General features: G+C 37.7%; 1 protein-coding gene across 1 annotated transcript; it reads left to right on the forward strand.

The window, feature by feature from the left end:
• Positions 1 to 720: 720 nt before the first annotated feature.
• Positions 721 to 17,282, forward strand: LOC131939531 (homogentisate 1,2-dioxygenase). Its single transcript, XM_059297891.1, has 16 exons — positions 721 to 803; positions 1,896 to 1,967; positions 2,084 to 2,172; positions 2,628 to 2,733; positions 2,982 to 3,032; positions 3,819 to 3,910; positions 4,055 to 4,089; positions 5,444 to 5,523; positions 5,691 to 5,790; positions 5,937 to 6,058; positions 9,699 to 9,803; positions 10,067 to 10,193; positions 10,457 to 10,509; positions 10,650 to 10,778; positions 15,171 to 15,297; positions 16,177 to 17,282. The coding sequence occupies exons 1-16, from the start codon at positions 774 to 776 to the stop codon at positions 16,200 to 16,202; spliced, it is 1,344 nt and encodes a 447-aa protein (XP_059153874.1). The 5' UTR covers positions 721 to 773; the 3' UTR covers positions 16,203 to 17,282.
• The last annotated feature ends 156 nt before the right edge of the window (positions 17,283 to 17,438 follow it).

Consider the following 17,438-nt stretch of genomic DNA (forward strand, 5'->3'; position numbering starts at 1 on the left):
TCTATTAACTAACAGTGTAATTGTGTGTTCATTAAGGGGAGACAATGTAGCAAGGGGGATTTTTAAAATAAAATATTATGAGTTTTGTCCCTTTGTAAAAGGCTGTCGTCCCTTTTGGGACATAGGCAGCTGACAAGAGCTTACCAGGCATATCTGTCCTGGGCTATTCTCTGAATCTCTCCAACTGTCCCCAGGTGTATCAGGTCTTCAAGGTGTCTTCTTCCAGGTCACGTCTCCAACTCTTCATTGGTCGGACTCTTTTCCTTCAGGGGTCGTCCATAAATGACGTTCCACTCTTATGGGGAGGGGACGTGTTTGATGAGGAGGGGGGGGGGGGTTCAGATGGCGTGACATCACACTTTTGCATCATAATAAAGAAATGTTAGAAAACGAATTTTAGCCGATATTTCGTGTTTTAGAAAACTGTTTTAATAAATTGTAATATAAATTGATTAAAATACTCTGTTGACAGAGATTTTGGAAAAATATCGATGTTTTAATAAAAATTCAACAGCAATTTTGAGGAGAGGGGTTTAGACTGAGGTGTGACGTCATTTTAGGGGGGTCTTGCGTTTGTGACGACGTGTGATGGAAGGGGGAGGTAAAAATCGTCAAAAAAGCGTGACGTTATTTATGGTTGACCCCAAGGCCAATAATTTAAAAAAAGCAATTGAGGAGCAACCTATTAATAGCAACCAATCGCCAGGGCTTATTAAAACACACCACGAGTACAGTACACCGCAAAACACCTACAAGAATAGCCTACAACTCATATGCACACCGAGATGGCTACCGAGTTAAAGGTAATTCTAAATATGTTTACATTAAATTCTTGCAAAATAAATAGCAGCGGTTAACTTAAGTTAAGGTGTTAGACTAAGCTTTAGCTTAGTATTAGCTATCACTTCACTTTACTTATTAGATTTCTTTTGCAGTAGGTTGATTTTATTATGCCAAATAAAAAACGCCGTACTAAGGCCTAAAATAACGAAAACAACCCATGTCCCAGTTACACGTCGCTAATGTAGCGTCTGCCTACACAACACAACCTTGAAAAAAAGACAAGCTCCTTTGTTTATTGGTATATAGGCCTACTACTACTATCATTATGATATTAATTAGTAGCCTAATATGCCCCCCCCCAGGCATTTTAGGTCTCCTCCCCATGCATTTTTTATTTTTGGCCTACCTTAGCGTAGGGGCCTATAATAATAGCCTATATAATACTATATATATATATACTATAATACTATATATAGCCTATTTAATATAAATTATAAATACATTGGTAAACTATAAGGAGTTAAGAATTTAAGACCATAACACTAGAGTACCTATATATATATATATATATATATATATATATATATATATATATATATATATATATATATATATATATATATATTATATATATAGACCTACTAATTTTCACTAGGCGTATTAAATACTAACAAATAGTGCTATATTTAGGCCTATATATAGAATAATATATAGAACCTAGTAATTATACTATATACTATATAGGCCTAGTGTGTCCATACACACTGTATTGGCATTAAATAAGACCTACTAATTAAAAGTTTTCTTATTCTTGTCATAGGCCTAGTAATCTACAGAAACAGAGTACCCCAGAAAAAATAGGTCTACTATGTTATTGTATGTCTGCTTGTAATGTAAGCCTACATAGTAGGCCTACATAATATATAGGCTACTAATAGACCCAAATAATTGTAGATAGAAAATATGCTCCTTAAATAATAGGGTTAAATTCTCTACATACAATAACTGAATAAGCCTAGGCCTATACATTTTTTTACTGACATGATCATAGTTTTTTTAAGCCAATTAACATAGGAGTTTTATATTCTAAACTATACCTGTCCATGATACAGTACCTGTCGGGCTTTGGAAATGAGTTTGCCACAGAAGACAGCAGATGTCCAGGCTCCTTGCCTGAAGGCCAGGTAAGCCACTTCATGTTGAATGACTTGAGCAAAAACACCAGAAAGTTCTCTAGAAACAAATCCAACCCAACTGCAGAAGATTTTGTATAACCCAAATATATTTTTGTTGTTGGCAGAACAATCCACAAAAATGTCCTTATGGCTTGTATGCTGAGCAGCTCTCAGGGGCAGCTTTTACAGCACCAAGACAAGAAAATCAGAGAACGTAAGTGTTCAAGTGTTAAGCTGGGGTATAAAATCAGAGAACGTAAGTGTTAAAGTGTTAAGCTGGGGTATACAATCAGAGAACGCAAGTGTTAAAGTGTTAAGCTGGGGTATAAAATCAGAGAACGTAAGTGTTAAAGTGTTAAGCTGGGGTATAAAATCAGAGAACGTAAGTGTTAAAGTGTTAAGCTGTGGTATAAAATCAGAGAACGCAAGTGTTAAAGTGTTAAGCTGTGGTATTAAGTCAGAGAACGCAAGTGTTAAAGTGTTAAGCTGTGGTATAAAATCAGAGAACGCAAGTGTTAAAGTGTTAATCTGTGGTATAAAACTTCAGCCAGTTGACAGTAATTATCATCACAGTTCAGACAAGCATTAAAATGTGTTATTTACTCAGCAAAATTTTATCATCAAATACATTTTTTTAATAAACTGAAATTGTCAACATCTATTATTTAGATGGTTTTACCGTATTCGCCCCTCTGTCATTCACAAACCTTTCACCAAAATTGATAGAGGCAATGTTACCCACGACTGGGATTCAGTAGAACCAAACCCTAATCAGGTAAAAGAGATCAATCTAGTTTGTTACAAAACAGATATACAGCATTGTTAGGTTTTAGCTGTTTGAAAAAATTATCTCATTTCTTATATAAAAACAAGCATTTGCTTCTTATTATGGACATTCCCTTTTCAATTAGTTCTTTCTCTTTTAAAATTTAATATAGTTTATATCTTAAGAATTCAATCTAAACATATTACATTACACGAATCTAGAGTGTATATTTTAAGGTGAATTCTTTCTTATTTCAGTTAAGATGGAAACCTTTTGATTTTCCCACCCAGAAAAAAGATTTTGTTGAGGTAAATATTGACCTTGAAGAGTTTAAAAATTCTTGCTTTACTGCTAACCAAGATAAGGAGTTTAAATGGTGACCTTGACCTTTTATCTTGTATGGCTTGCTTTATCATACTTGAAAAAAATTAGGCTAGTCAAAATACTAGACAACAATTTGCAGTGTTTAGAATAGTGATTAATACTTTCAAAAAATAAAAATGCTGTTGTTATATATTCAAAACAGTTCTTATTTGCTACATTGTTGACCCACAGTAAAAAATTTGATTGAGTGGTTGATAGAATGAACAAATGATTGAGTGGTTGATAGAATGAACAAATGATTGAGTGGTTGATAGAATGAACAAATGATTGAGTGGTTGATAGAATGAACAAATGATTGATTGGTTGATAGAATGAACAAATGATTGAGTGGTTGATAGAATGAACAAATGATTGAGTGGTTGATAGAATGAACAAATGATTGAGTGGTTGATAGAATGAACAAATGATTGAGTGGTTGATAGAATGAACAAATGATTGAGTGGTTGATAGAATGAACAAATGATTGAGTGGTTGATAGAATGAACAAATGATTGAGTGGTTGATAGAATGAACAAATGATTGAGTGGTTGATAGAATGAACAAATGATTGAGTGGTTGATAGAATGAACAAATGATTGAGTAGTTGATAGAATGAACAAGGAAACATGCCATGTAAGTTTTAAACCTGATGCCCCTAGCAGGGCATGGTGGTCTAAAACTGGCAATATTCTGGCAGAGTCCAGCAATGATTAGCAGTCATATTGTTGCAGGGTTTGTCCACCATCTGCGGAGCTGGTGACCCTAAAGCTCGAAGTGGTATCGCCATTTACATATACACATGTAATCAACCCATGGACAACAAGTCAGTTGCCTATTACATTTTTCAGACAGACTCGTTATATTAAGTTACCTGTAACTGATTCAAATAGACTGCTTGTATTTAGCTGTCTGTAACTTAAAAGCAACACAACAAGATAATCATCAATTATTTGAACTTCTTTTGTAGATGTCTCTACAACTCAGATGGGGACTTTTTGATTGGTAAGTTGGAATTAGTAGACATTTTCCTGATAAGTAACTTGGAATTAGTAGAGATTTTATTTATTGGTAATGTTTGTTAACTTGTCTTGCCAATACATTTTTGTCCATCTGTAATTGATATGATGTTAACTTGTCTTGCCAATACATTTTTGTCCATCTGTGATTGATATGATGTTAAATTGTCTTGCCAATACATTTTTGTCCATCTGTGATTGATATGATGTTAACTTGTCTTGCCAATACATTTTTGTCCATCTGTGATTGATATGATGTTAACTTGTCTTGCCAATACATTTTTGTCCATGTGATTGATATGATGTTAACTTGTCTTGCCAATACATTTTTGTCCATCTGTGATTGATATGATGTTAACTTGTCTTGCCAATACATTTTTGCCCATCTGTGATTGATATGATGTTAACTTGTCTTGCCAATACATTTTTGTCCATGTGATTGATATGATGTTAACTTGTCTTGCCAATACATTTTTGTCCATCTGTGATTGATATGATGTTAAATTGTCTTGCCAATACATTTTTGTCCATCTGTGATTGATATGATGTTAACTTGTCTTGCCAATACATTTTTGCCCATCTGTGATTGATATGATGTTAACTTGTCTTGCCAATACATTTTTGTCCATGTGATTGATATGATGTTAACTTGTCTTGCCAATACATTTTTGTCCATCTGTGATTGATATGATGTTAACTTGTCTTGCCAATACATTTTTGTCCATCTGTAATTGATATGATGTTAACTTGTCTTGCCAATACATTTTTGCCCATCTGTGATTGATATGATGTTAACTTGTCTTGCCAATACATTTTTGTCCATGTGATTGATATGATGTTAACTTGTCTTGCCAATACATTTTTGTCCATCTGTAATTGATATGATGTTAACTTGTCTTGCCAATACATTTTTGTCCATCTGTAATTGATATGATGTTAACTTGTCTTGCCAATACATTTTTGCCCATCTGTGATTGATATGATGTTAACTTGTCTTGCCAATACATTTTTGTCCATCTGTAATTGATATGATGTTAACTTGTCTTGCCAATACATTTTTGCCCATCTGTGATTGATATGATGTTAACTTGTCTTGCCAATACATTTTTGCCCATCTGTGATTGATATGATGTTAACTTGTCTTGCCAATACATTTTTGTCCATGTGATTGATATGATGTTAACTTGTCTTGCCAATACATTTTTGTCCATGTGATTGATATGATGTTAACTTGTCTTGCCAATACATTTTTGTCCATCTGTGATTGATATGATGTTAACTTGTCTTGCCAATACATTTTTGTCCATGTGTGATTGATATGATGTTAAATTGTCTTGAAGTACCACAGGAAGGAGCCCTTCACATCACAACTGAAATGGGGAAAATGAATGTCAATCCTAATGAAATCTGTGTTATACAGGTAGCCTTTTGGAGAGTATTTTTACACCTGCAGTTTTTAGCATAGCTTATTGTTATTTTAAAATACATTTTAAAATTTGCAAACAAAAATATTGTTTTTTACATACTTTAACCGTTTGATTAATTAAATAGATTGGCAAATTATTTCTCAATCAATTTTTTATTTAGCGAGGTATTCGATTTAGCATTGATGTGAAAGGGAATGCAAGAGGATATGTCCTTGAAGTTTTTTCTGACCATTTTCAACTACCCAATCTCGGGCCTATAGGTAAAGATTTTAATGCAACTAGGTGTTGTGTTTCCTTGTTGAATGTGTGTTGTGTGTTCTAGCAAGTTGATTTACAAAATCTTGATGTGTGTTGTGTGTTCTAGCAAGTTGATTTACAAAATCTTGATGTGTGTTGTGTGTTGTAGGAGCAAACGGACTTGCAAATCCTCGTGATTTTCTCACCCCTGTTGCATGGTATGAGGATAGGGAGGTGAAAGAATTTACAGTTGTTTCTAAATATCATGGATATCTATTTTCTGCTACCCAGGTGAGTATTTTAGCATTTGCTGCTGTTAGCTCTTCTAGGACCCACACACAGGTGGTCATCCATTTTGATGTCCACTTGTAGGTGGTCATCCATTTTGATGTCCACTTGTAGGTGGTCATCCATTTTGATGTCCCCTTTAGGAGGTCATCCATTTTTTTATGTCCACTTGTAGGTGGTCATCCATTTTTTTATGTCCACTTTTGGAGGTCATCCATTTTGATGTCCACTTTTGGAGGTCATCCATTTTGATGTCCACTTGTAGGTGGTCATCCATTTTTTTATGTCCACTTGTAGGAGGTCATCCATTTTGATGTCCACTTTAGATGGTCATCCATTTTGATGTCCACTTTTGGAGGTCATCCATTTTGATGTCCACTTTAGGAGGTCATCCATTTTTTTATGTCCACTTGTAGGTGGTCATCCATTTTGATGTCCACTTTTGGTGGTCATCCATTTTGATGTCCACTTTTGGAGGTCATCCATTTTGATGTCCACTTTTGGAGGTCATCCATTTTGATGTCCACTTGTAGGTGGTCATCCATTTTGATGTCCACTTGTAGGAGGTCATCCATTTTGATGTCCACTTTAGGAGGTCATCCATTTTGATGTCCACTTGTAGGTGGTCATCCATTTTGATGTCCACTTGTAGGAGATCATCCATTTTGATGTCCACTTTAGGTGGTCATCCATTTTGATGTCCACTTGTAGGTGGTCATCCATTTTGATGTCCACTTTAGGTGGTCATCCATTTTGATGTCCATTTGTAGGTGGTCATCCATTTTGATGTCCACTTGTAGGTGGTCATCCATTTTGATGTCCACTTGTAGGAGATCATCCATTTTGATGTCCACTTTAGGTGGTCATCCATTTTGATGTCCACTTGTAGGTGGTCATCCATTTTGATGTCCACTTTAGGTGGTCATCCATTTTGATGTCCATTTGTAGGTGGTCATCCATTTTGATGTCCACTTGTAGGAGGTCATCCATTTTGATGTCCACTTTAGGAGGTCATCCATTTTGATGTCCACTTGTAGGAGGTCATCCATTTTGATGTCCATTTGTAGGTGGTCATCCATTTTGATGTCCACTTTAGGTGGTCATCCATTTTTTTATGTCCACTTGTAGGTGGTCATCCATTTTGATGTCCACTTTTGGTGGTCATCCATTTTGATGTCCACTTTTGGAGGTCATCCATTTTGATGTCCACTTTTGGAGGTCATCCATTTTGATGTCCACTTGTAGGTGGTCATCCATTTTGATGTCCACTTGTAGGAGGTCATCCATTTTGATGTCCACTTGTAGGAGGTCATCCATTTTGATGTCCACTTTTGGAGGTCATCCATTTTGATGTCCACTTTTGGAGGTCATCCATTTTGATGTCCACTTGTAGGTGGTCATCCATTTTGATGTCCACTTTAGGTGGTCATCCATTTTGATGTCCACTTTTGGTGGTCATCCATTTTGATGTCCACTTTTGGAGGTCATCCATTTTGATGTCCACTTTTGGAGGTCATCCATTTTGATGTCCACTTGTAGGTGGTCATCCATTTTGATGTCCACTTGTAGGTGGTCATCCATTTTGATGTCCACTTGTAGGAGGTCATCCATTTTGATGTCCACTTTTGGAGGTCATCCATTTTGATGTCCACTTGTAGGAGGTCATCCATTTTGATGTCCACTTTAGGTGGTCATCCATTTTGATGTCCACTTTAGGAGGTCATCCATTTTGATGTCCACTTTAGGTGGTCATCCATTTTGATGTCCACTTTAGGAGGTCATCCATTTTGATGTCCACTTTAGGAGGTCATCCATTTTGATGTCCACTTTAGGTGGTCATCCATTTTGATGTCCACTTGTAGGAGGTCATCCATTTTGATGTCCACTTGTAGGAGGTCATCCATTTTGATGTCCACTTTAGGAGGTCATCCATTTTGATGTCCACTTTAGGTGGTCATCCATTTTTTTATGTCCACTTTTGGAGGTCATCCATTTTGATGTCCACTTGTAGGAAGTCATCCATTTTGATGTCCACTTTAGGTGGTCATCCATTTTGATGTCCACTTGTAGGTGGTCATCCATTTTGATGTCCACTTGTAGGAGATCATCCATTTTGATGTCCACTTTAGGTGGTCATCCATTTTGATGTCCATTTGTAGGTGGTCATCCATTTTGATGTCCACTTTAGGTGGTCATCCATTTTGATGTCCACTTTAGGTGGTCATCCATTTTGATGTCCACTTGTAGGAGGTCATCCATTTTGATGTCCACTTTAGGTGGTCATCCATTTTGATGTCCACTTTAGGAGGTCATCCATTTTGATGTCCACTTTAGGTGGTCATCCATTTTGATGTCCACTTTAGGAGGTCATCCATTTTGATGTCCACTTTAGGAGGTCATCCATTTTGATGTCCACTTTAGGTGGTCATCCATTTTGATGTCCACTTGTAGGAGGTCATCCATTTTGATGTCCACTTGTAGGAGGTCATCCATTTTGATGTCCACTTTAGGAGGTCATCCATTTTGATGTCCACTTTAGGTGGTCATCCATTTTTTTATGTCCACTTTTGGAGGTCATCCATTTTGATGTCCACTTGTAGGAAGTCATCCATTTTGATGTCCACTTTAGGTGGTCATCCATTTTGATGTCCACTTGTAGGTGGTCATCCATTTTGATGTCCACTTGTAGGAGATCATCCATTTTGATGTCCACTTTAGGTGGTCATCCATTTTGATGTCCATTTGTAGGTGGTCATCCATTTTGATGTCCACTTTAGGTGGTCATCCATTTTGATGTCCACTTTAGGTGGTCATCCATTTTGATGTCCACTTGTAGGTGGTCATCCATTTTGATGTCCACTTGTAGGAGGTCATCCATTTTGATGTCCACTTTAGGAGGTCATCCATTTTTTTATGTCCACTTTTGGAGGTCATCCATTTTGATGTCCACTTGTAGGAAGTCATCCATTTTGATGTCCACTTTAGGAGGTCATCCATTTTGATGTCCACTTTAGGTGGTCATCCATTTTGATGTCCACTTTAGGAGGTCATCCATTTTGATGTCCACTTGTAGGTGGTCATCCATTTTGATGTCCCCAATTTTGTGGACGCTTGTGGTGGGTCAGTTTTCCTGTGATCCCAGCATTAAGTTCTTACCTCTCAGTGATAAATGTAAACAGGTCATTAACATGATCCTCTCAGTGATAAATGTAAACAGGTCATTAACATGATCCTCTCAGTGATAAATGTAAACAGGTCATTAACATGATCCTCTCAGTGATAAATGTAAACAGGTCATTAACATGATACTCTCTGTGATAAATGTAAACAGGTCATTAACATGATACTCTCTGTGATAAATGTAAACAGGTCATTAACATGATCCTCAGTGATAAATGTAAACAGGTCATTAACATGATCCTCTCAGTGATAAATGTAAACAGGTCATTAACATGATTCTCTCAGTGATAAATGTAAACAGGTCATTAACATGATGTGGCTTTATGACTTATGTTTTAGAGGACTATTATATTTGGGGAGACTTCATAAATAGAGTGTGATTATGTTTGGCATTGTAGGATGCTTCACTTTACAGTGGGTTGAGTTAGTTTTCAATTTGTATAATGTTATTCCTATTTGACAGGGGCACTCACCTTTTGATGTAGTAGCTTGGCATGGGAATTATGCCCCTTACAAGTACGACTTGAGCAAATTTATGGTCATTAACTGTGTTGCATATGACCATGCCGTAAGTTTTTTTTCAAAAGCGTTTTATGTTTGTCAACTCTTTGTTCGGTGAAGAAATTTTATAACAAATGAAGAGACCGGTTTACAAATGAGATGAGTTAATGTGTTTTATATTGACAGGATCCCTGTATGATATGAGTCAATGTGTTTTATATTGACAGGATCCCTGTATGATATGAGAGTTGATGTGTTTTGTATTGACAGGATCCCCGTATTGACAGGATCCCTGTATGATATGAGAGTTAATGTGTTTTGTATTGACAGGATCCTTCTATCTTCACTGTTCTCACTTGCCCTTCACTGAAGCCGGGAGTAGCCGTGGCTGATTTTGTCATATTCCCTCCTCGCTGGTCAGTTCAAGAGCACACCTTCAGGCCACCCTATTACCACAGTGAGCTACAGTGTTGAGCTGTTCTACTTTAGTTAACTCTGTTGTGCTAAGTGTTGAGCTATGCTACTTTAGTTAACTCTGTTGTGCTAAGTGTTGAGCTGTTCTACTTTAGTTAACTCTGTTGTGTATTGTAATGTAGAGTTTATTTCAAGTATATTCACATCAAATATTATTTCAAGTATATTGTTATGAAATTTTTATTTGAAATAAATTGTTGTCTAATGTTTATTTCAAGTATATGTAATTGTGATCAAATGTTTCAGGAAACTGTATGAGTGAGTTTATGGGACTTGTGTATGGGAATTATGAGGCAAAGGTTAGTGAACTGATCCTTAATTTCATGACTCTTCTATATTTGAATTACTAGTTGTCTGAGTTATTTGAATTACTAGTTGTCTATCTGAGTTATTTGAATTACTAGATGTCTCTGTGAGTTGTTGACATAATCTGTTTCAGGAAGAAGGCTTTCAGCCAGGTGGCGCTAGCTTACATAGCATGATGACCCCACATGGCCCTGACTTTGAATGCTTTGAGAAAGCTACTACGGCAGAACTTCAACCCCAGAAGATTGCTGTTGGTACTATGGTAGGTGGATGTGTTGTGTGTGGTACTATGGTAGGTGGATGTGTTGTGTGTGGTACTATGGTAGGTGGATGTGTTGTGTGTGGTACTATGGTAGGTGGATGTGTTGTGTGTGGTACTATGGTAGGTGGATGTGGTGTGTGTGGTACTATGGTAGGTGGATGTGTTGTGTGTGGTACTATGGTAGGTGGATGTGTTGTGTGTGGTACTATGGTAGGTGGATGTGTTGTGTGTGGTACTATGGTAGGTGGATGTGTTGTGTGTGGTACTATGGTAGGTGGATGTGTTGTGTGTGGTACTATGGTAGGTGGATGTGTTGTGTGTGGTACTATGGTAGGTGGATGTGTTGTGTGTGGTACTATGGTAGGTGGATGTGTTGTGTGTGGTACTATGGTAGGTGGATGTGTTGTGTGTGGTACTATGGTAGGTGGATGTGTTGTGTGTGGTACTATGGTAGGTGGATGTGTTGTGTGTGGTACTATGGTAGGTGGATGTGTTGTGTGTGGTACTATGGTAGGTGGATGTGTTGTGTGTGGCACTATGGTAGGTGGATGTGTTGTGTGGCACTATGGTAGGTGGATGTGTTGTGTGTGGCACTATGGTAGGTGGATGTGTTGTGTGTGGTACTATGGTAGGTGGATGTGTTGTGTGGCACTATGGTAGGTGGATGTGTTGTGTGTGGTACTATGGTAGGTGGATGTGTTGTGTGTGGTACTATGGTAGGTGGATGTGTTGTGTGTGGTACTATGGTAGGTGGATGTGTTGTGTGTGGTACTATGGTAGGTGGATGTGTTGTGTGTGGTACTATGGTAGGTGGATTTGGTGTGTGTGGCACTATGGTAGGTGGATGTGTTGTGTGTGGTACTATGGTAGGTGGATGTGTTGTGTGTGGTACTATGGTAGGTGGATGTGTTGTGTGTGGTACTATGGTAGGTGGATGTGGTGTGTGTGGTACTATGGTAGGTGGATGTGTTGTGTGTGGTACTATGGTAGGTGGATGTGTTGTGTGTGGTACTATGGTAGGTGGATGTGTTGTGTGTGGTACTATGGTAGGTGGATGTGTTGTGTGTGGTACTATGGTAGGTGGATGTGTTGTGTGTGGTACTATGGTAGGTGGATGTGTTGTGTGTGGTACTATGGTAGGTGGATGTGTTGTGTGTGGTACTATGGTAGGTGGATGTGTTGTGTGTGGTACTATAATAGGTGGATGTGTTGTGTGTGGTACTATGGTAGGTGGATGTGTTGTGTGTGGTACTATGGTAGGTGGATGTGTTGTGTGTGGTACTATGGTAGGTGGATGTGTTGTGTGTGGTACTATGGTAGGTGGATGTGGTGTGTGTGGCACTATGGTAGGTGGATGTGTTGTGTGTGGTACTATGGTAGGTGGATGTGTTGTGTGTGGTACTATGGTAGGTGGATGTGTTGTGTGTGGTACTATGGTAGGTGGATGTGTTGTGTGTGGTACTATGGTAGGTGGATGTGTTGTGTGTGGTACTATGGTAGGTGGATGTGTTGTGTGTGGTACTATGGTAGGTGGATGTGTTGTGTGTGGTACTATGGTAGGTGGATGTGTTGTGTGTGGTACTATGGTAGGTGGATGTGTTGTGTGTGGTACTATGGTAGGTGGATGTGTTGTGTGTGGTACTATGGTAGGTGGATGTGTTGTGTGTGGTACTATGGTAGGTGGATGTGTTGTGTGTGGTACTATGGTAGGTGGATGTGTTGTGTGTGGTACTATGGTAGGTGGATGTGTTGTGTGTGGTACTATGGTAGGTGGATGTGTTGTGTGTGGCACTATGGTAGGTGGATGTGTTGTGTGGCACTATGGTAGGTGGATGTGTTGTGTGTGGCACTATGGTAGGTGGATGTGTTGTGTGTGGTACTATGGTAGGTGGATGTGTTGTGTGGCACTATGGTAGGTGGATGTGTTGTGTGTGGTACTATGGTAGGTGGATGTGTTGTGTGGCACTATGGTAGGTGGATGTGTTGTGTGTGGCACTATGGTAGGTGGATGTGTTGTGTGTGGTACTATGGTAGGTGGATGTGTTGTGTGGCACTATGGTAGGTGGATGTGTTGTGTGTGGTACTATAATAGGTGGATGTGTTGTGTGTGGTACTATGGTAGGTGGATGTGTTGTGTGTGGTACTATGGTAGGTGGATGTGTTGTGTGTGGTACTATGGTAGGTGGATGTGTTGTGTGTGGTACTATGGTAGGTGGATGTGGTGTGTGTGGCACTATGGTAGGTGGATGTGTTGTGTGTGGTACTATGGTAGGTGGATGTGTTGTGTGTGGTACTATGGTAGGTGGATGTGTTGTGTGTGGTACTATGGTAGGTGGATGTGTTGTGTGTGGTACTATGGTAGGTGGATGTGTTGTGTGTGGTACTATGGTAGGTGGATGTGTTGTGTGTGGTACTATGGTAGGTGGATGTGTTGTGTGTGGTACTATGGTAGGTGGATGTGTTGTGTGTGGTACTATGGTAGGTGGATGTGTTGTGTGTGGTACTATGGTAGGTGGATGTGTTGTGTGTGGTACTATGGTAGGTGGATGTGTTGTGTGTGGTACTATGGTAGGTGGATGTGTTGTGTGTGGTACTATGGTAGGTGGATGTGTTGTGTGTGGTACTATGGTAGGTGGATGTGTTGTGTGTGGCACTATGGTAGGTGGATGTGTTGTGTGGCACTATGGTAGGTGGATGTGTTGTGTGTGGCACTATGGTAGGTGGATGTGTTGTGTGTGGTACTATGGTAGGTGGATGTGTTGTGTGGCACTATGGTAGGTGGATGTGTTGTGTGTGGTACTATGGTAGGTGGATGTGTTGTGTGTGGTACTATGGTAGGTGGATGTGTTGTGTGTGGCACTATGGTAGGTGGATGTGTTGTGTGTGGTACTATGGTAGGTGGATGTGTTGTGTGTGGTACTATGGTAGGTGGATGTGTTGTGTGTGGCACTATGGTAGGTGGATGTGTTGTGTGTGGTACTATGGTAGGTGGATGTGTTGTGTGTGGTACTATGGTAGGTGGATGTGTTGTGTGTGGTACTATGGTAGGTGGATGTGTTGTGTGTGGTACTATGGTAGGTGGATGTGTTGTGTGTGGTACTATGGTAGGTGGATGTGTTGTGTGGCACTATGGTAGGTGGATGTGTTGTGTGTGGCACTATGGTAGGTGGATGTGTTGTGTGGCACTATGGTAGGTGGATGTGTTGTGTGTGGCACTATGGTAGGTGGATGTGTTGTGTGTGGTACTATGGTAGGTGGATGTGTTGCTGGAGCTGTCATAGGTCTGTGACTGCTACCATTGACTTTATGGCCTCACCACCATGCCACCACACAAAATCTTCTACTATACAACTAATTTCTCCACATACAGAAACTCTAGTTCCACTGTCCAACTAATTTCTCCACATACAGAAACTCTAGTTCCACTGTCCAACTAATTTCTCCACATACAGAAACTCTAGTTCCACTGTCCAACTAATTTCTCCACATACAGAAACTCTAGTTCCACTGTCCAACTAATTTCTCCACATACAGAAACTCTAGTTCCACTGTCCAACTAATTTCTCCACATACAGAAACTCTAGTTCCACTGTCCAACTAATTTCTCCACATACAGAAACTCTAGTTCCACTGTCCAACTAATTTCTCCACATACAGAAACTCTAGTTCCACTGTCCAACTAATTTCTCCACATACAGAAACTCTAGTTCCACTGTCCAACTAATTTCTCCACATACAGAAACTCTAGTTCCACTGTCCAACTAATTTCTCCACATACAGAAACTCTAGTTCCACTGTCCAACTAATTTCTCCACATACAGAAACTCTAGTTCCACTGTCCAACTAATTTCTCCACATACAGAAACTCTAGTTCCACTGTCCAACTAATTTCTCCACATACAGAAACTCTAGTTCCACTGTCCAACTAATTTCTCCACATACAGAAACTCTAGTTCCACTGTCCAACTAATTTCTCCTCATACAGAAACTCTAGTTCCACTGTCCAACTAATTTCTCCACATACAGAAACTCTAGTTCCACTGTCCAACTAATTTCTCCACATACAGAAACTCTAGTTCCACTGTCCAACTAATTTCTCCACATACAGAAACTCTAGTTTAGCATGTCATAATAGGATGTGAAAGGATTATCTCCCATGTAGATTCTATGTATTGCTGGTTGTGTGGACCTCAAATGATGCCAGAACACTATTCTATGGATTTTTTATAAAGTGTAGATTATTTTATTTGAGCTATTTAACTTAAAGTTGCAGAATTGTAACATGACCATTAAAGATAGAATTTGGTTTGTGTCAAAAAGTTAATAAATCTAAATTTTCAGGCTTTCATGTTTGAATCATCATTTAGCATGTTAATAAATATATTTTTTCAGGCTTTCATGTTTGAGTCATCATTTAGCATGGCTGTGACTGAATGGGCCAACAAGAATAAACTGGACGCTGACTACTACCAGTGCTGGCAGCCCCTGAAAAAACATTTTCATTTCCCTCAAGCTAAAGGTGGGTCTGTTTTAGTCTGGAACATTCTTTACTTAACCATTTACTGGCCTGGGCATCAAAACTATTTTACTTCCCCTATGTCTGTGTGAAAATATGACACATTTTTCAACCACTGCACTTTTTAAAAATAATTTTTTAAAAAATAACCACTTACATTAAAAATATAAAATAAAAAGCAATATACACAAAACTGGTTCAAGTTTATTATTCATGAGGTTAAATAGTTTAATAATTTACTAATAATAAAAAATAACACTAATCCCAGAAAAACTTAAAACACTACTTGTAATATTATTTCTATAAAACATTTATTTTAAATGCTATAAAAAATTCAACATAGTCACTGGAGCAACTTTCTTTTTCAATAGTTACATTATAAATAAAGCTCAATTTCAATGGCAAAGGCATTTGAATTAGATTTATTTTCACTAATTATATTGCACGTAATTTTGAGAGAAAAATATCTTACTTAAAAAAATCGTAGAAAATGGACCACTTGTTATAGAACAATGAGAAAACAACGTAAATAAAACTAATTATTTCTCGCTTCCAAGGGTTTCTTAAAAAATCTTGTTACCAATCAGACTTCTGCTACTACATGTAAATAAACATACTATACATAGTAGGGCGGGCGCACCGGACTGTACCACACACACACAATTTCGGGCGACGACGGGCGAATTGGCCAATAAAGTAGGGTTAAGGATCATTCATACATTTGATAGAGCATGTGCTAGGGATCTAGCCTAAATTTGATGGGAAACTGCTGGAGCTGTAATTCTCTGCAACTCAGGCTATTAGTTAGGTAATATACCTTAGTTGTTATTATTTTAGGTATTAGCTTAATTTTGAGATTTATTACAATTATATTATTTGCAGAAACATCAAACAAAAGAAAAAAATAAGGCAGTGTTGAAAACTACAGCTACTTGTGGATTCCCATGGTCCAGGTGTTGTTCAGGTTTTTATGACATGCCATTTTGTAAAAAACATTCCACTTTTAGCAATGGTTAAATCTATATGCTATTGTTAGGTCTCTATAGTTGTTGGATCCTTTTATCTTTTGTTTTCCTATACATCCCTTGATGGTTTGTGATGTCATTGTTGAAGATGTATTTGATTTGATATATTTCTGTTATGGCTGCAGCCAAACTGTAAAAAATGGTTTCCTTGTTACAAAAAAGTATTCATGTTGCATTCCATTTTTATCATACTGTTGATTCTGCTTTATACCAGATAAATTATGAAAATGCAAATTGTAATGCTCAGTGGCTTAATGAGGTTCCCTGCTAATCCCTTGTTATGCTCATGTTCTCTAACTTTATGCCCTGCTGGGCCACATCTGTTGCCACTGGTATACTTTACAACATCCACTCACACTGTGATCCAAATGCGTTGTAGAGTAACTTGATTATGTATAGTATTATCACTGCATTAGTATTTTATACTAGGTTGTGAATTTCATTTTATATTTTAGTAGTATAAAATATTTTCAGATCCTTAAAAGCCACAACAGTTTTAGTGCTTTAAGATGGCATTTAAATTTATTACTGAATTTTTTTTATGTATGAGACAATGAGCATTTATTTTTCATCTGCTTTTTGTACTAAAGAGATTTGATTGTTTTTATCTCAAGTTGAGTTCATAAGCAGCATCGCTCTCTTACCCTTGATTGTTGAACTGTTTCTGTCTGGCAGCTTTTAGTCTGTAGATCTGCTTACAACAGATTTACCTTTTTAGAAATCTTAAAGTGCATTGATTAATCTAAATAATAGTACCCAACATTGTTTTAACTCTTGTTCCATGTGTTGATGCCTTTGGCCACTGTTTGTTTATAAATTTGATATACAGCAACTACATCTTATGGGAAAAAAGATCTTTACAGCTTTTGTTTATAAACTTTATTGTTGAAGATTTTTATATATCTTTTTGATTGCTAACAGATGTTAATATTTTCTTGAGGAGACATAATATATATTTATACCTATATATATAGATATTCAAGTTCATGTTAAGAAACATTGTTTCAATAATTTTTTATTATTTCTCTAATCTAGAAATAAAATTTGGTACTGGAAAAAAAAAATCTTTTAAATATTTTTCTTTGTCAATAAAACAGTAAGTTCAAGTCTTAATGAGAA

The sequence above is a fragment of the Physella acuta genome, unplaced genomic scaffold (assembly GCF_028476545.2).
Source record: "Physella acuta isolate Inbredline_101_S28 unplaced genomic scaffold, ASM2847654v3 ptg000283l, whole genome shotgun sequence".
In the NCBI taxonomy this organism is placed as follows: domain Eukaryota; kingdom Metazoa; phylum Mollusca; class Gastropoda; family Physidae; genus Physella; species Physella acuta.